Genomic DNA, 20,283 nt, shown 5'->3' with positions numbered 1-20,283 from the left:
CTAGAACAAGAAACACACCTTCATAAATATAATGTACGACTTAATATAAACCCGTCTTGCAATTGAAATATGTTTCAATACAGCACATACAAAAACTAATTATTATAGAAATAAACACATAAACATGCACATCCTTTCCTCATCAATATTCAGTTGCACATCTTGAGGAATATCATCATCTTCTGATGAAAAATCTGGAACTACAGGTGGTGGTAATTCTCCCTCAGATGAAGACTCCAGATTCATGATCCAAAATCTCATTTAGCACATTTATAATGTCCTCTTATGTTCATAGACGTTTGGCCATAATAAATTTACACAGAATGCACTACTAAAACCACATTTCATGAAACAAAGCACAAGCTGCGCAATACCTGCTTTCCCTCTCCTCCCCAGCTGGGAAACTGCAATGTCATTAGGTAGTGAGATAAAAGGGAGTTTGCAATTGTTGACCGAACACCATCTAATAATAGGCATGAAGCTACATGAAAAACTTGATTATTATAGCAGCTGCAGAAGAGGGGTTGGAACTGACACATCCGCAGTTCTAGGTGAATCTTCATATTTCTCTTTTAAGGTTTCCCCATAAAATATAAAATGAAGTATTATCACTCACTAACTACCTTATTCTATCAAAAGTCACAGAAATTCAGTGATCTATGCAATAATGTAAAAGAGTGACAAACGAAAGAACTGAGAAGGGGGTTGCAAGTGGCCCAGTAGCAGTTCTAGTGTTAAGCTGAACAGAGCCACTTTTCATTTTTGAAATTGCAGCCACTTCCCCAAGACCTATCCTCCAGATATTCAATGAGGAACAAAGGCTTTGCAGTCAAAAAGTAATCTCTGTCTGTCCTAGAACAAACTAGGTATTGGGGGAGTATTTCTCACCTTGTCTCTGAGCCCTATTTTGGGGCCAAACCTCTCCACAACGTAACATATCTTAATTTCAGAAGAAACTGCTGGGGCTGTGTGGCCACCAGCTGAGGAAAATTTAATTTGCTTCATGCTAATCTTCTGCCATGGTACCACCCACTCAAAATGGGGGCTCTCTCCATGGGCACCACCTACATTCCTTAGCTTGCACGGGAAGTTTCCAGTTCAGGCACCAACTGTGTGATCCCTGCATGGTCATCGGCCTACAACCAGCCAGGTACGTGGTGAGACAGCATACCACCAAGTTCCTTGACATTCCACCCACACAACGTGCTCCACTTTGATGACTACTTCACAGCCTATGCCATCTAGATTCTTCCCACGAACGTCGTGTTTTTGAATTGCACATGTGGGAACTCTTCCTACAACATACTCTTCATTCCCATAACCTCAACTAAACATTTGATTTTATCACTTATATGCCCTTTTCAATCAGTTGCCATTAATGAATACACAAAAAATTGGAAAGCATCAACAGCTAGGAACATTGTCAAAAATACTGCATATCTTTTAGTAAAAAAAGAAAATTCTTACATGCATGACAGCTCCCTGTTGGTATCCGATGAAGATGTAGTCAGTGCGAGAGTGTTCAGCATCCTCTGGCAGGAAGTCTGGCTTATCATAGTACTGATGCAGTACGTCCAAAACTTCTGGATGGCAGTTACTCCTGAAATAAAATTTATCACATTTTTATTTCTCCACATTAATTTGATAGCAATTTGGGAATACATGAATATTTAATCCCAGGAGGTGTTATGCATGCAGAGCACTATCTGCTCTACTTTTATTTTTATAGGGGCAGGTTATTTGCCAGAAAATTAAATTCTATCTTCAGTCCACTACTTCAAGTTACTATCTTCAGTCCACTACTTCAAGTTACTATCTTCAGTCCACTACTTCAAGTTACTATCTTCAGTCCACTACTTCAAGTTACTATCTTCAGTTGCTGTTAATCTATAGTACATTTTGAACAATTATATGTGTTATGTAAAATGAGAGATAATTAATATTGTTTTCTACTGTACAGTACTTATATTGATTATAAGAAGCCCCCAAGCATTTTGATTATTTACAAAACAAGTGGATAAAAATATGCACTTAATTTAATATTGAGTTTCTGAAGATTTTTAATTTCTTATCTCTGTGGGCAACTTGTCAAGAACATTATTTTGCATCCAAAATAGGGTTGCAAAGCAGTGCACATGAATATTATTTGTAGTTTGTTGTGTATACCACATTTAATTCGAGATTAACTTTTCTTATTTTAGTCAGAATTAAATATCCTGGCATATTTATGAAAATACTTTTTCGAAGGACCCTCGGAAATACTTTAAATTGATATGTAACATTCTCTGTGATTTTTTAAAAAATAGAACATCAAATCAAAGCTACCTTACATACTAATCTACAGATACTTTTTGCTACTGTGAAATGCAAGGAGTGACAATATCTGAAGAATAAGCTAAACATCTACAGTCAAAACGTGCATTTGTTGTCTTATCTGCTGTCACAGTGCTTTTGAATAATGATACTGCACATGACTGCTTACAAATGTTCAGATCCACCAGCCAAGCAATGAGACTATGATTTTGTTTAGTGGTGAGCTATGTAATTTTGCCAATATTTTTGTCCTTTTTTTGGCCATAGGGTTAAATTTACCAAGTGAAGTGATGCAGTGGTTAAGTCCAGGAAGCCTATTCTATAGGAGCTGGGTTTAAAATCACAGACCTCCCATCCAGATAGATTTCTCATTGTTAGGTATGGTAACATGAGGTGAACATCACCAGTGTTCATTAGGAAGACAATGAGGTATTACCTTTACCACCACCTTTTTCTGTTCATGTGAACACAACATGGGAAGTTCTGGAAGATACGGTGAGGAAGTAATCTGTTTCTTCCCTTATTTCAGAATTTTAACAGTTAGTCTTTGTGTAAAGCACAGTTTATTTACTTATAATGTAACCTACTGGAGATAGATGAGGTTTTTTTTTAATTTTTTTTTTTTAGAAAATGCTTTCTAATTGAGCACCCAAACCAATAACAAATTGCTTTTCAGTCAACCCCCGTCCTCGTGGTAACGATACCAAACAGACAACCTACACCCAAGAATTGGCCAGACAATGGTTATGTGGGGACGAATCATATTTCCTTATAGGTCTTCCACAGAAATTCAGCATGGTGCCAGTCTCTGCTACAGTGAGTCATGTAATCATGCCACTTTACAACATTCCAGAAGGAGGCTTTTATTTTAATTTTTTTTAAAGATTTCTTGAAGCCTTCAAGCTACCATTCTTTTTATTTCCTGTACGATTGTACAATTTTGGCCTTAGGCATTTTTCAAGTATTTTATGGATGATTTTTTAATAGCAGATTATGTCATATACATCGCTGCTAATATGACATCATGTTAAGCTCATAAAATAATTCAAGGTGTTCATGCTATTTTAGGAGCACATTACTTTCCACTTTATTTGTTTGACACTGTAATTGATTCCAATGATTGAGCAGCAATGGCGCAGTTATCCAATATTGGCTCTGTCTATGTGCACTGCAATACCTTTGGCTAATTATCAGCTGTCACTGTTTGTGCCAAACATTCATCATTTGCAGATCTTTGATTTTATGATTATTTGATTTCCTACTGAACAAATACATCATCCATTACCAGCTGCAGTCAGTTTTCATTTGTACATTATGTGATCAAAAGTACCCGGACACCCCCAAAAACATATGTTTTTCATATTACGTGCATTGTGCTGCCACCTACTGCCAGGTACTCCATATCAGCGACAGCAGTAGTCATTAGACATCATGAGAGGAGAATGGGGCACTCCGCGAAATCCACAGACTTCCAACGTGGTCAGGTGATTGGGTGTCACTTGTAACATACGTCTATATGTGAGATTTTCACACTCCTACACTTCCATAGGTCCTCTGTTTCTGATGTGATAGTGAAGTGGAAACATGAAGGGACATATACAGCACAAAAGAGTACAGAGCGACCTCATCTGTTAACTGACAAAGACCGCCGACAGTTGAAGAGGGTTGCAATGTGTAATATGCAGACATCTCTCCAGACCATTACACAGGAATTCCAAACTGCATCAGGAACCACTGCAGGTGCTATGACAGTTAGGCAGGAGGTGAGAAAACTTTGATTTCATGGTTGAGCGGCTGCTCATAAGCCACGCACCATGCTGGTAAATGCCAAATGACACCATGATTGGTGCAAGGAGCATAAACGTTGGATGATTGCACAGTGGAAAAACGTTGTGTGGAGTGACGAATCATGGTACACAATGTGCCGATCCGCACCTGATTGAACAAATGCCTGTGAGAGTGGAAGCTGTCATCAAGGCTAAGGGTGGGCCAACACCATATTGAATTCCAGCATTACCAATGGAGGGCACCACAAACTCTCGAGTCATTTTCAGCCAGGAATCCAAATACTTTTGCTCACATACTGTATTTATCAAAAATAATAATGATACTACCACAATTGTCTAACCAAAGTTTGTGCCTTGTCTCTTAAGGCTAGAAAATCCATAAAACACTAAACAAAATTATGTTTTTTTTTTTTTAAATTCAGTATTTTTGTGCGACTCACCATCAGGCAACTCTTGGGGTCTCTTGCTTCAGGTAGACCTGTCATCAATTATTAATAATTTTTGCACTTGCTATAGGGCTGCTCAGAATAGTTACAAACTTCCCATCCAACTCTTTTTTTCAATGCTGAATTTGTAAGTTATCCTGTACTGGAGGCTACAGCATTAACATACAAACTATATTTTTCAGTGTACTAACACATATTGAATTACTAATGCCCTGTTCATTACTGACAGTATGTACTTTACATGTGACTGTGCAATCTAAATATTCTCAATATCTTATAATCTCAACAAAGCAATAATTATAACCAAGTTTTTATTGCTCTAATTATAGCTATGATGTAATTTATGCCATTAGGAGCCACTTTATGATCTTTTCATGTCTGCTTTGTGTTACGCTGAAACTCAGTTGAGAAGATGCTGAATATGGCCCTTAATGGTTGAAACGAGTAATCACTTAAGCTTCATCACAACTGTGGCTGTAATAAATAATCGGTTTTAACCTTATAAGCAATTGCTGTATCTATCTGTACACACACAGCCTTCCCATGTAAAACAATAATTCATAGTCATTATTATTTTCTGTGATTTAGCTCATGACTTGCAAATGATCCATTCATCTACATCTACATGGATACTCTGCAAATCACATTTTAGTGCCTGGCAGAGGGTTCATCAAACCACCTTCACAATTCTTTATTATTCCAGTCTCATATAGCACACAGAAAGAACGAGCTCCTGTATCGTTTTGTACAAGCTCTGATTTCCCTTATTTTATCATGGTGATCATTTCTCCCTATGTAGGCCGGTGTCAACAAAATAATTTTGGATTTGGAGGAGAAAGTTGGTGATTGGAATCTCGTGAGAAGATTCCGCCACAATGAAAAACACCTTCGTTTTTATGATGTCCACTCCAAATCCTATATCATTTCAGTGGCATTCTCTCCCCTATTTTGCGACAATACAAAATGCGCTGCCCTTCTTTGAACTTTTTCGATGTACTCTATCAATCCTATCTGGTAAGGATCCCACACCGCCCAGCAGTATTCTAAAAGAGGACGGACAAGTATAGTGTAGGCAGTCTGCTTTCACTTTAAAATCGGCTTATTTCCTCTGGCTGACTAAAATGGATAGCTTTTTTCCTAAGTGGTTAGTAGTAATTTTAGTAAAAAATGTACAAACTGGCCACATGGCAAATGCTGTGGCGATGCAGTAAAGCTAAAGGTTTTTGTAATATGCATATAAGTGCAAAAAGAGGAGATACATTATAGAATAGAAGACCCAACACTCGTATGATATTGTGTACAACACAGGCAAGCTGAATACCAATGTGAATGTGTTGTTAAGCAGAATTAGGTCCAGGAATGCAGAGTAGCACAAGAGGAAGTACAGAGTGTCATGTACAAATAGTTATAGGAGAAGAAGAACAAAATATGAAGGACAAAGAAATTATTGCAAAGGAAAAGAGACAGATTATGAAGCAGGTGTATGACCATCAGTTAGGTGTACACTAAGAGATCCACAGAATGTTTGACTGCATGCAGAAGTATAATACATGGAAAGGTATGAAAAAAACTTTGAAGAATATATCAGAAATGTGATGTGTCAGGGGAACAATCTTATGAAAAGTAAAACCAAGATGTCATTTGCAATTATAGATACAGCAAATGAAGTATTTCAGAAGTGTAATATATGGATATAGTTGGTCCATTAGATATCCCAGTAGTGACGCCATCAACAGACGAGTTCAATATAAACAAGTTCAATCAGATAATAAGAACACTATATATGTCTAATGTTTTTGTCTCCTATCTCGTCTTTGTCTTATGTACTGTGTATTCCCTATGTTGACACATGTGTTTTGAGTTGTGGAATTATTTAGGTTACAATTTGTGGCAACAGTACAAATATCTTACCCTGCCGACTCACAGTCACGGACAAATACACGGATATGTCCTGACATTTGAAGATGATTTAATTAAGTTTATGGTAGTGATACCAAACATATGTTAAGATGCCGAGACAGAGGCACAAAATTTTGTGGAAGAGGTTGTACGGAGATGTTGGATTCCTTCAGTATCACTAACCAACCAAGGATTGAACTGTTTGAGTGAAGTATGTAAACTATTACAATTAAAGAAGATACAGGAGACAGTTTTTCATCCACAGACAAACTGAGCACTAGAAAGCACTCACAGGACATTGGTAGAGTATCTGTCACACTTTACAAATGAGGATCATAGCAACTGGGATTATTGGGTAGCATACAATACTTTTGTGTTCAGTGCTGCACCATATAGTAGTACTGGATACAATCCAATTGAACATATGTTCAGGAGAACGGTGACCATACCAAGAGTTTTACAGAAAGACGGTTACAACAGTTGGATAAAACTATGATGAATGCAACTACAAACTCAGAATGTGGATGCAAGAACCTCCCAAATAGTGCACGAGAAAATTAAAGGGACAAGGGAACTAAGTAAGGTATTACAATAGGGTAAAGAATCTGAGACCATGGAAGCTATGTGAGAAAGCTGTTCAGACTGTCAAAGGAGTAAATTTCCACAGTTCGAATAACGTTCTCTGGATTAAATCATACAGAAAATTTAGTTGCCACTAATAAGCAGCAGCTAAAAAATGGGACAAACAAGTCAGAACAATTCATGCCATACTTCTTGAACACAACAGATACAGGGCTAAAAAGAAGAGCTGTAATCATTATGAACAATAAATTGATGATACAGTTAAATACTTTGTTTAACAAATTAAGTACACAGTGTTATTAGCTAGTAATTGGCATAGCATGTGCTTAAAATCAGATATTAGCACCACAAATTGTGAATCTTGTTCAAATTGACAAATACATAAGGTTAACTGAGGACAGTTTAAGAAATACTTACATAAGGGGGCAATGAAATAAAAACAAGACACAAAAAAAGTAAAATGTGTTTATTATTTCAAAGGTAATTGCCGTAACTGTTAACATATTTATCTCACTGTGACACTAGATGGTCAATGCCTTTATGCAAAAATGTTTGCAATTTCCTACAGAACCATGATTGTGCCAAGGTGTGTGAATCAAATCACGCCAATGAATGTCTTTATCCAGGGCTCCAAAAAACATGGAAATCTCATTGGGAGAGATCAGGACTGTATGGAGAATGTGTAAGGGTTTCCCAATGAAACTACTTCAGGACAGTCGAAACAACAGGCATGCTAGCTCTGTGGCACGCACAGCGGTATGTGAACATGCTGTAAAAAGTGAAGCGCACCATTACGCCAAGACACCAGAGATGTTGACAAACGGCATCATTCTGTTGCACGCTAATGCACACTCACATGCTGTCAACGCTGTTTCAACAACACTGCAGAAGTTTCGCTGGGTTCAAATGGCTCTGGGCACTATGGGACTTAACATCTGAGGTCATCAGTCCCCTAGAACTTAGAAATACTTGAACCTCACTAACCTAAGGACATCACACACATCCATGCCCAAGGCAGGATTCGAACCTGCGACCGTAGCGGTCGCACGGTTCCAGACTGAAGGAGAGATTCGTGGCTGTCAATTTGCTTCGGACGAAGAGGTGTATGCCTGGCTATGATCATGGTTTTGTAGACAGCCTCACACATTTTTCCATGAAGGCAGTGACTGTCTTATCTGAAGTGTGGTACATATGTTGACAGTTAAGACAACTACTTTTGAAATAATGAACTGGCCAGTTTTCACCTCCGTCTCGTTTTCATAAAACCTTTGCTGTGTTGCATTGTTTAAGTCTAGGACTTTCGAAATGGGCTAACTGCTCCTGTTATTCGTCTAGAGGTAAAACATGCGATTTCTTCGATCAGAAACACAAACGACCACAAATTGTGGCTCAAAACACACAGTTTCATGGGTACTTTTATGTAATGTGTGTCTGAGTAGGGCAAAATGTATCAGCAAAATGTCGTAGCGTAAAAACTGAAATTCGGCACAATTCACTCTGAGCTCTCTCGCAATGGTGGTATAGTCTGCACGAGACATCTACACTCGCACTGTGCAACTATCTGATATCTTGCCCCAATCTATGGCATTGGCGCCGAGTTGACTCTGTACTGTTTACATGACACGTGTTAATCGCAAAAGGTATCTTGAGAATGAAAAACTTTCACGTGGAAATACAACTTTAAGGTAAAGCTACTGTAAGACACCTCTTCCAGTAAGCTCATATATACAGTACCTGGTTGAATTTCAACATACTTGCTAGTCTGATAACAATCTTCAACTTTCCTAAGCTGTGAATGGAATAACAAGATTTCAGATGTTAAGGAACAGCACACCAATTGCGTAAAAAAAACAATTTTTAATGCAGTTAGCTAGGAAGTTGCACGAGGTGCGCCCATTGTACAGTAAAGTAGCAGCACTTCGTGCTTTTCTCCGACCTCTCTCTCGATGGCAGGAACGTGGAATGATGTAGGGTACGTCTTCTTGGTAAATGCTCCGCATACAATCTTGCAGCAGCTCTTCCGTTGCAAACAGCTTTGCTGTATGCATGCAACATATCGGTCACTTCCGCAGCTGTATAATGGTGCATGTCGTGCTGCTGTCAACAGCGTTACTGCACTGGCAGTCCACACAAGATCTGCAGTAGGATGCACACGAAGGCTGTGTGGAGGAATGTAGCGCTTGTGCAGGGATGTTGTTAGACACAGGTCGTCCATCCGCAGTACACAGATGGCTAAATAGTTAATTCTTGCCGTACTCAGGTAACAGAACGAAACTGAACAAATCATCACAACGGTTCGATCTCAGACTTCGATGCTCTTCGGCGCCCAACTCATGCGTTTCCGGATATGAAACCCTCCATGAAAATCGATCAGTTGGCCTTCCCGCACAATATACTAAGCGCTGACGTTTTTTGGGACACCATGTATATGTAAAATTAATATATTCAATTTAGTTACGATCACTACCATTGTTAGCCAAAAGACTATACGCCATCTCACTGTAGCACACTGGTATATCTTTCAACAGCCGCCATTGCGTACAGACCTTCGAAAGAGTGGAGTATCGTGCGGTAATTCGATTTCTGCACTTGAAAGGGAAGAACGCTACAACAATTCAGGCTGAGTTGATGGAAGCGTTCGGCATCAAAGCGCCGTCATATGACGGAGGAGTTAGGTGGCGATAATGCTTGAAGTATGAGCAAACAAAGCTGAATGACTAAGAACCATGATGCAGATCATATTTCTGTGAAGAAGCGAGGATCTCGATACATGTGACGCCCTTGTGCTCGAAAACGACGTATCAAAATTGGGCCGATAGTGTAAAATGTGAAAATAAATCATGGATCAGTTTTCAACTGCATGACATTTCGAACATGAGAAAAGTCTCTGCCCACGGTGTTCCGCGACAGCTCGCACCCATTCAAACACTCGCCAAATCGAGGCAGTAGCGGAAATGTTGCAATTGTGTCAGACCAGTCGGGAGAACTGGGTGCATCACTAAAACCACAAGGTTTAACCAGCATCTAGCTAGGTAATGTTTTTTGGGACTGTCAAGCTGCGGTGCACGACGTCACAGGAGATGATGATGATGATGATGATGATGATGATGATGATAATTTCGTGTGGCTCAATGTTCTGGTGCAAGTCGTACAATTGGACACCACTTCGGCGACTTGTGTGTTAGTAACCCATTCCAGTTATCCAACTGGGGGACCGGGACCAACAGTTTAACGTGTAATCTGAACCACGTGTTGTTTCTGGCGACTGCTCACAGCATTGAGAGGTGAAAAGATAGGTTAAAACGAAGGCTGAATAATCCTTGGTCCAAGCGCGATCCCGCGACTTCTCAGTTCCCAGGCACGCGCTTTATCACTAAACCCACAGGCCCGACATGCAGTGTCAAGACCAAGCTGTCCTGGTTAGTGTTCCTAGCTCATTCTGCACAGGACTCCAGCACAAATGCAGCCTCTTTGGGCTATAAAAATATTTGCCCCCTCCCCCACCCCATCTCCTCTCCGACGTCATTCTGACATGCTACCCCTAAACAAGTTAAGTATGTCTACATGTGGCGTCCCATGGTATACTATTGCTCAATATAGATATCTATACATCAACGTAAACTCTAGTGGATGGAAGTAAATGACTATAAGTGGTTTTCGCCCACCTGTGCATAGGACATTGATGGTCTCCTATCCCCGCTAGTTCCAAAGAATATTTGTTTTAAAGCCAGTATAACAGGACATGTTTCATACGAGGCAGTTCAGAGAGTAACTGTACTGTGACCATAATGGGCTCGGATTTTTTGTGGGTTGGCAACACTGTGTCGTAGAGGCGGTGGTGGAGGGGCCCTGACAAGAGCGAGCATCGGTGGAACACCTTAGTAGGTGAACTCCTGTTATAGAGTTCAGCAGCGTGAAATATGTCGGTAAGAAATCTCGCAAAGTGCGAGTCACGTGCCGTTATCCGCTTCCTACTAGGAGGAGGAATAACAGCTACTGAAATTTTATCGCGAATCTAACCGGTTTACTATGAATGGTTATGGACAGAGCGAGTGGGGCTAAGTAGTGTAGGGAGATCAGTGAAGGCAGAACAAATGTTCATGTCGAAAAGAGACATGGAAGACCTTCCATTTTCACAGAGGAGTTGCTGCAAAAATACGAGGAAACTGTTCGTGAAGGCTGCCGATTGCAAGTGAATGAAATTCTTGTGATGTTTCATCAACTCTCCAGAACTTTCATACACGGGACTCTCAGAAATTATGGGATACCGGAAACTCTGAGAAAGATAGGTCCCGGAACAGCTAGCAGAGCATATACAAGAAAAATCGGGCCAGTAGCGCGAACGCCAGCGATTTAAATTGTAAGGTGAAAATTTTCTGAGCTCTGCTATCTACATCTACATCTACATCCATACTCCGCAAGCCACCTGACGGTGTGTGGCGGAGGGTACCTTGAGTACCTCTATCGGTTCTCTCTGTGTGGGCTCTAATCTCTCTGATTTTATCTTCATGGTCTCTTCGCGAGATATACGTAGGAGGGAGCAATATACTGCTTGACACTTCGGTGAAGGTATGTTCTCGAAACTTTGACAAAAGCCTGTACCGAGCTACTGAGCGTCTCTTCTGCAGAGCCTTCCACTGGAGTTTATCTATCATCTCCGTAACGCTTTCGCGATTACTAAATGATCCTGTAACGAAGCGCGCTGCTCTCCGTTGGATCTTCTCTATATCTTCTATCAACCCTATCTGGTACGGATCCCACACTGCTGAGCAGTATTCAAGCAGTGGGCGAACAAGCGTACTGTAACCTACTTCCTTTGTTTTCGGATTGCATTTCCTTAGGATTCTTCCAATGAATCTCAGTTTGGCATCTGCTTTACCGACGATCAACATTATTTGGTCATTCCATTTTAAATCACTCCTAATGCGTACTCCCAGATAATTTATGGTATTAACTGCTTCCAGTTGCTGACCTGCTATATTGTAGCTAAATGATAAAGGATCTATCTTTCTGTGTATTCGCAGCACATTACACTTGTCTACATTGAGATTCAATTGCCATTCCCTGCACCATGCGTCAATTCGCTGCAGATCCTCCTGCATTTCAGTACAATTTTCAATTGTTACAACCTCTCGATACACCACAGCATCATCTGCAAAAAGCCTCAGTGAACTTCCGATGTCATCCACCAGGTCATTTATGTATATTGTGAATAGCAACGGTCCTATGACACTCCCCTGCGGCACACCTGAAATCACTCTTACTTCGGAAGACTTCTCTCCATTGAGAATGACATGCTGCGTCCTGTTATCTAGGAACTCCTCAATCCAATCACACAATTTGTCTGATAGTCCATATGCTCTTACTTTGTTCATTAAACGACTGTGGGGAACTGTATCGAACGCCTTGCGGAAGTCAAGAAACACGGCATCTACCTGTGAACCCGTGTCTATGGCCCTCTGAGTCTCGTGCACGAATAGCGCGAGCTGGGTTTCACACGACCGTCTTTTTCGAAACCCATGCTGATTCCTACAGAGTAGATTTCTAGTCTCCAGAAAAGTCATTATACTCGAACACAATACGTGTTCCAAAATTCTACAACTGATCGACGTTGGAGATATAGGTCTATAGTTCTGCACATCTGTTCGACGTCCCTTCTTGAAAACGGGGATGACCTGTGCCCTTTTCCAATACTTTGGAACGCTACGCTCTTCTAGAGACCTACGGTACACCGCTGCAAGAAGGGGGGCAAGTTCTTTCGCGTACTCTGTGTAAAATTGAACTGGTATCCCATCAGGTCCAGAGGCCTTTCCTCTTTTGAGCGATTTTGTTTCTCTATCCCTCTGTCTTCTATTTCGATATCTACCATTTTGTCATCTGTGCGACAATCTAGAGAAGGAACTACAGTGCAATCTTCCTCTGTGAAACAACTTTGGAAAAATACATTTAGTATTTCGGCCTTTAGTCTGTCATCCTCTGTTTCAGTACCATTTTGGTCACAGAGTGTCTGGACATTTTTTTTGATCCACCTACCGCTTTGACATAAGACCAAAATTTCTTAGGATTTTCTGCCAAGTCAGTACATAGAACTTTACTTTCGAATTCATTGAACGCCTCTCGCATAGCCCTCCTCACACTACATTTCGCTTCGCGTAATTTTTGTTTGTCTGCAAGGCTTTGGCTGTTTATGTTTGCTGTGAAGTTCCCTTTGCTTCCGCAGCAGTTTTCTAACTCGGTTGTTGTACCACGGTGGCTCTTTTCCATCTCTTACGATCTTGCTTGGCACATACTCATCTAACGCATTATGTACGACGGTTTTGAACTTTGTCCACTGATCCTCAACACTATCTGTACTTGAGACAAAACTTTTGTGTTGAGCCAACAGGTACTCTGAAATCTGCTTTTTGTCACTTTTTCTAAACAGAAAAATCTTCCTACCCTTTTTAACTTTCCTATTTACGGCTGAAATCATCAATGCCGTAACCGCTTTATGATCGCTGATTCCCTGTTCTGCGTTAACTTTTTCAAATAGTTCGGGTCTGTTTGTCACCAGAAGGTCTAATATGTTATCGCCACGAGTCGGTTCTCTGTTTAACTGCTCAAGGTAGTTTTCAGATAAAGCACTTAAAAAAATTTCACTGGATTCTTTGTCCCCGCCACCCGTTATGAACGTCTGAGTCTCCCAGTCTATATCCGGCAAATTAAAATCTCCACCCACAACTATAACATGGTGGGGAAATCTACTCGAAATATTTTCCAAATTATCCTTCAGGTGCTCAGCCACAACAGCTGCTGAGCCAGGGGGCCTATAGAGACATCCAATTACCATGTCTGAGCCTGCTTTAACCGTGACCTTCACCCAAATCATTTCACATTTCGGATCTCCGTTAATTTCCTTCGATACTATTGCACTTCTTATCGCTATAAAAACGCCTCCCCCTTCACTGTCCAGCCTGTCTCTGCGGTACACATTCCAATCTGAGTTTAGGATTTCATTACTGTTTACGTCTGGTTTCAGCCAACTTTCTGTCCCTAGTACTATATGGGCGTTGTGACCGTTTATTAATGAGAGCAGTTCTGGGACCTTTCTGTAGACGCTCCTGCAGTTTACTATTAGCACATTAATATTGTTATTCCCTGTTGCATTTTGCCTACTCCTACCTTGCCGCGTCTCAGGAGGCGTCTTGTCGGGCCTAGGGAGGGGATTCTCTAACCTAAAAAACCCCCATGTGCACTCCACACGTACTCCGCTACCCTTGTAGCCGCTTCCGGCGTGTAGTGCATGCCTGACCTATTCAGGGGGACCCTACATTTCTCCACCCGATAGCGGAGGTCGAGAAATTTGCACCCCAGATCTCCGCAGAATCGTCTGAGCCTCTGGTTTAAGCCCTCCACTCGGCTCCAAACCAGAGGACCGCGATCAGTTCTGGGAACGATACTACAAATAGTTAGCTCTGATTTCACCCCGCGAGCGAGGCTTTCCGCCTTCACCAATTCCGCCAACCGCCTGTACGAACTGAGGATGACCTCTGAACCCAGACGGCAGGAGTCATTGGTGCCGACATGAGCAACAATTTGTAGTCGGGTGCACCCAGTGCTCTCTATCGCCGCCGTTAGGGCCTCCTCCACATCTCGGATGAGACCCCCCGGCAAGCAGACAGAGTGAACACTGGCCCTCTTCCCCGACCTTCCCGCTATTTCCCTAAGTGGCGCCATCACCCGCCTAACGTTGGAGCTCCCAATAACTAATAAACCCCTCCCCCCGTGTGCCTGCTCGGACCTTGCTGAAGGAGCAGCCACATGTCCACTCACAGGCAGAGCGGGCGATGCCACACGGCCAGCCTCCACATTGACCCTCCGCCTCGTGCGCCGCGAACGCCACTGAACCCGCCACTCCCCTTGGGGAGAGGGTGGCCCAACCGCGCCCAGTACCCGCGAAGATGTCTCGACAGCAGGGACAGTGGGTGAAGCATGTAACACCTGGGGTGTACCTTGCGACGCACCAGACTCCCCACTGCCGCTACACTCCGAGGCAGCAGCCTGAAGACGGCTGACCGCAGCCATCAACACGCTCAGCCGTTCGCGAACAGTGGCCAGCTCCTCCTGCGTCCGTACACAGCAGTCACGCATCCTATCCATCCTAAGGAATCAATTTACTGAAGAGAGTTAATCAACCTTTAACTAGACTACTAATTCACTAAAGGCGGCTGTTTATTCACTAAACTGTGGTTGCTAGCCACTTCTTGTAGAAAACAACGAAAATAGCACTACCTGTCTCTGGACTGTATTGAAAACAAACACTAGCACTACTGGCACTATGGTTGACTAAAGGGACTCTCTCTGACTGTATTCAAAACAAACACGAAATCTATGGAACACTATTAATAGCACGCGACAATTAAAGCTTCCTAAAAGCAAATACACACGGAAGAAGAAGTGACAAGTAAGAAAAATACAGTTAATACTTAAATTAAGGTAGCTCGCTGCACAGCAGACGTGAAGCAGACGGCAGTTACGACGACACTGACTCTACACTGACTGGAGATGAAACGTAGGTGGCTCATTATACGACTGAGACGGAAAAACAGTCGCCACAGGGCACCAGACCAATTTCCCAGCTGCCAAGAAATTCAAAACCACAATTTAGGGTTTATTTATTTATCGTGTCATATATATATATATATATATATATATATATATATATATATATATATATATATATATATACTCCTGGAAATTGAAATAAGAACACCGTGAATTCGTTGTCCCAGGAAGGGGAAACTTTATTGACACATTCCTGGGGTCAGATACATCACATGATCACACTGACAGAACCACAGGCACATAGACATAGGCAACAGAGCATGCACAATGTCGGCACTAGTACAGAGTATATCCACCTTTCGCAGCAATGCAGGCTGCTATTTCCCATGGAGACGATCGTAGAGATGCTGGATGTAGTCCTGTGGAACGGCTTGCCATGCCACTTCCACCTGGCGCCTCAGTTGGACCAGCGTTCGTGCTGGACGTGCAGACCGCGTGAGACGACGCTTCATCCAGTCCCAAACATGCTCAATGGGGGACAGATCCGGAGATCTTGCTGGCCAGGGTAGTTGACTTACACCTTCTAGAGCACGTTGGGTGGCACGGGATACATGCGGACGTGCATTGTCCTGTTGGAACAGCAAGTTCCCTTGCCGGTCTAGGAATGGTAGAACGATGGGTTCGATGACGGTTTGGATGTACCGTGCACTATTCAGTGTCCCCTCGACGATCACCAGTGGTGTACGGCCAGTGTAGGAGATCGCTCCCCACACCATGATGCCGGGTGTTGGCCCTGTGTGCCTCGGTCGTATGCAGTCCTGATTGTGGCGCTCACCTGCACGGCGCCAAACACGCATACGACCATCATTGGCACCAAGGCAGAAGCGACTCTCATCGCTGAAGACGACACGTCTCCATTCGTCCCTCCATTCACGCCTGTCGCGACACCACTGGAGGCAGGCTGCACGATGTTGGGGCGTGAGCGGAAGACGGCCTAACGGTGTGCGGGACCGTAGCCCAGCTTCATGGAGACGGTTGCGAATGGTCCTCGCCGATAACCCAGGAGCAACAGTGTCCCTAATTTGCTGGGAAGTGGCGGTGCGGTCCCCTACGGCACTGCGTAGGATCCTACTGCCTTGGCGTGCATCCGTGCGTCGCTGCGGTCCGGTCCCAGGTCGACGGGCACGTGCACCTTCCGCCGACCACTGGCGACAACATCGATGTACTGTGGAGACCTCACGCCCCACGTGTTGAGCAATTCGGCGGTACGTCCACCCGGCCTCCCGCATGCCCACTATACGCACTCGCTCAAAGTCCGTCAACTGCACATACGGTTCACGTCCACGCTGTCGCGGCATGCTACCAGTGTTAAAGACTGCGATGGAGCTCCGTATGCCACGGCAAACTGGCTGACACTGACGGCGGAGGTGCACAAATGCTGCGCAGCTAGCGCCATTCGACGGCCAACACCGCGGTTCCTGGTGTGTCCGCTGCGCCGTGCGTGTGATCATTGCTTGTACAGCCCTCTCGCAGTGTCCGGAGCAAGTATGGTGGGTCTGGCACACCGGTGTCAATGTGTTCTTTTTTCCATTTCCAGGAGTATATATATATATATATATATATATATATATATATATATATATATATATATATAAAGAAGACAAAAAATTGGACACTTCAAGTGCATTTGGTTTAGCTCCCATAAGATCTTGCATGGTGCAGGTGGTTGGTGATGAGGAACACTGATGGAAATGGTTGTTAGTTTGCTCAGCGCCACACTGGCAAAGAACTGAGTCCAAAGACAAACCCCAAATCCGCAGATTGATCTTGCATCTCGTTGTGTTTGATCGTAATCTACTGAGAGACCTCCATCCGAATGTCCATGAGGAAGCTCTTCCCTTGGAGCCATCCATTCTCCCAAATACCGACATTTCTCCCGCCGTCGCGAGATCTTTGCCGCATTGGATTCTCGACGAGAGCCTCAGTAGTTGTCAAGAAACTCTTTGTTGATTTCAGCCAAGGATGTGCGGGCTGCCGACCATATAGTGGATAGGCTTAATTAGTTGTGGCCTTTTTTCATATCACGCAGCTACCTCACGTCTGATTTCAGGAGGAGCTATGCCAGCGAGGCCATAGAATTTGTCCACAGGAGTAGGTCTTAAGCAACCCGTGATAATCCGGCAAGACTCATTTACAGCCACATCCACGTTCCTCGCATGACTGGACTTGTACCATACCGAACATGCATATCCAGCAGTGGAATAACATAGAGCAAGCGCGCTTGGGCGCACAGTGCATCGATTAGCACCCCATGATGTACCTGTCAATTTTTGCACTATGTTATTTCTGGCTGCCACTTTCTGTTTGGTGTTTAGGCAATGCTTTTTATATGTTAGCGCGCGATCCAGAGTTACTCCACGACGTTTGGGAGTAGGATTATGTTCGAGTACGAAGCCTCCCCAGGATATATTTAAGGATCTATTTCCCTGTTTATACTTCAGGTGGAAAGCGCAGGTCTTGAGTCTTGGCAGGATTAGGATCAAGATAATAGTATCTTATCTCCTCCTTTCTCTCTTGAAGAACTGAATTCAGCCCTGAATAAATGTAAATTGGGAAAAGCAGCAGGATTGGGTGACATTGGAGCGGAACAAATCAACACTTTTGGTCCTGCTACAATGCTTTGATTACTGGAGTTTATGAACAACTGTATTCGAGAATGCAAGATCCCTAAAGTACGGCGAAAAGCAAGAGTAATTGCCATACCGAAACCAGGGAAGGATAGGAAAGATCCCAAAAATTATAGATCTATCTCCTTACTCTGTCACCTCTACAAAATACTGGAGAGGCTCATTCTTCTGAGAATGATTAGAAAGGTGGAGTCTCTTCTAACAGCACAGCAAGCAGGTTTCAGAGAAGGGAAAAGTTGCACGTCTCAAATATTAAACTTAACACAACATATCGAAGATGGGTATGAGAAATGGCTCATTACAGGTGCTGTCTTTATCGGTCTACCCGCGGCTTACGATACGATCAACCATCGGCTCCTTCTGAATAAAGTTTATGACACAACTATAGACTTCACACTCATGTGCGATATTAGAAACCTTCTCCAGAAACGCAGACTTTTTGTGGAATTTCGGGGTAAGAAAAGTAGATGGAGAACTCAGAAAAATGGGCTACCACAAGGCAGCATGCTTCCGTCGCTATTATTCAACATCTATACCAACGATCAACCTATCCCTGAAGGAACTCTAAGCTTTACTTATGCTGATGACTGCGCTATCACTACTCAGGCTGACTATTTTGAGACTGTAGAAGATACGCAATCAAATCTTTGGGAGAATTCACTGATTACTATCATGGGTATTTCGAATTTAAAAAATCATGGCCTCAGTGTTTTGAGACCAAAAAGGCATCATTTTGGTCGAATTTCTGCCTCAGAGGGTGACCATCAACGCACAACGATATTCTGAGACCCTAAAAAGCTCAAACGGAGCATTCACAAGGAAATGAGGAGAATGCTGGCGAGAGGAGCTTGCATGTTACACGACGTCCTCACACAGCCACGAAGGCGCTCTTGGAGACTCATTTGGTTGTGATGTCTTGGTTCTCCCCCCCCCCCCCCCGCCCCCCTCCATTACCCTTTAGATTATCATCTTTTCACGTCCGTGAATGCACACGTGAGTGTAACTAAATTTTCAACCGACGCTCTGGTGCAGAATGAGGTTCTATAGCGGGGGAAGGAGCTAGCAGGAGAGCCCTTCGAGGATGTCTGAAGAAACCTTGTGCAACGGCTCCCAGATGCATTAAACGGGAAGGTGATTATGTGGAAAAACAGGCAACTAGTGTATCCTGTAATTTTTTCCAAGTACATTTTTTCTAAATAATATAAAGATCTAGCACACTTTCTGAACATGCCTCATATTGTGATAAGTGTATAATAAATGGTTTGCTGACGGATCTAGCATTTTTTACTTGACGAGAAGAATGTCTAGAGTGTTTTAAAATTTTGCTGTTACGGTGGAGTTTCGATGTTGTTCTGATGGGCGACCCTTCAGATGTGTCTGACAAGTGCTCAGCCAGTCATGTCTTCCGTGATTGATATTTTAGTCTCGTCGCTTCTAAGAAATAAAGACCCTTTATATTGTTTGAGCCCATATGGTAGGTGAATGTGTAATGCGGTACCAAATCATAATTTCAAATATTTTAGTGAAGTTAGTCTCTTAGCAATTCTACGTGGTACATCGACGCTTAAAGTCCGGAAGCGGCAATAATTATCATTGTCCCTTAATTTATGACATACTGTGCGACAGGAATTTATATTTTAGTCTGCGGCAGACTAAACTAGACTCCATTTTAGAGTACTCCCTAAACAGCAGCTTTACGCTGCGCACTGCCAAACAATGACAATAGGCACGCGTGTCAACGTCAGCAGGCGCTCTTAACAGAACATCTGTCGTTTAGAGTAATGTGTGTGTGCCATGCTGCGCCACACCCAGTTCCGGCCCCACATTAGTCACATGAGCTGTGGCACGAACGCAAACAACAGTGCAGAGTAGCCAAATTAAAGTGATTCCCGGTAAGGGAATTCTGAAGCCCATTTCATTTTTTTTTAAAAAATAGATCATTCTAGCTTATTACGAAGGCAACACAATTGTATGAATATCTGCTCTACATCTGCATCCTATAGTCCGCAAGCCACCATACGCTGG

The 20,283-nt window shown here is 42.8% G+C and overlaps 1 protein-coding gene across 1 annotated transcript in view; it reads right to left on the bottom strand.

Moving 5' to 3' along the window:
• Positions 1-20,283, bottom strand: part of LOC124788279 — a 170,564-nt gene that overhangs the window by 9,671 nt on the left and 140,610 nt on the right. Inside the window, exon 2 of the mRNA XM_047255507.1 lies at positions 1,468-1,600. Coding sequence (XP_047111463.1) covers positions 1,468-1,600 — 133 coding nt within the window. The remainder of the gene's footprint in view (positions 1-1,467; positions 1,601-20,283) is intronic.

The sequence above is a fragment of the Schistocerca piceifrons genome, chromosome 3 (genome assembly GCF_021461385.2).
Source record: "Schistocerca piceifrons isolate TAMUIC-IGC-003096 chromosome 3, iqSchPice1.1, whole genome shotgun sequence".
Lineage (NCBI taxonomy): Eukaryota > Metazoa > Arthropoda > Insecta > Orthoptera > Acrididae > Schistocerca > Schistocerca piceifrons.
The sequence above is the reverse complement of the archived record's forward strand: the minus strand, read 5'-3'. Positions and strand labels throughout refer to the sequence as shown.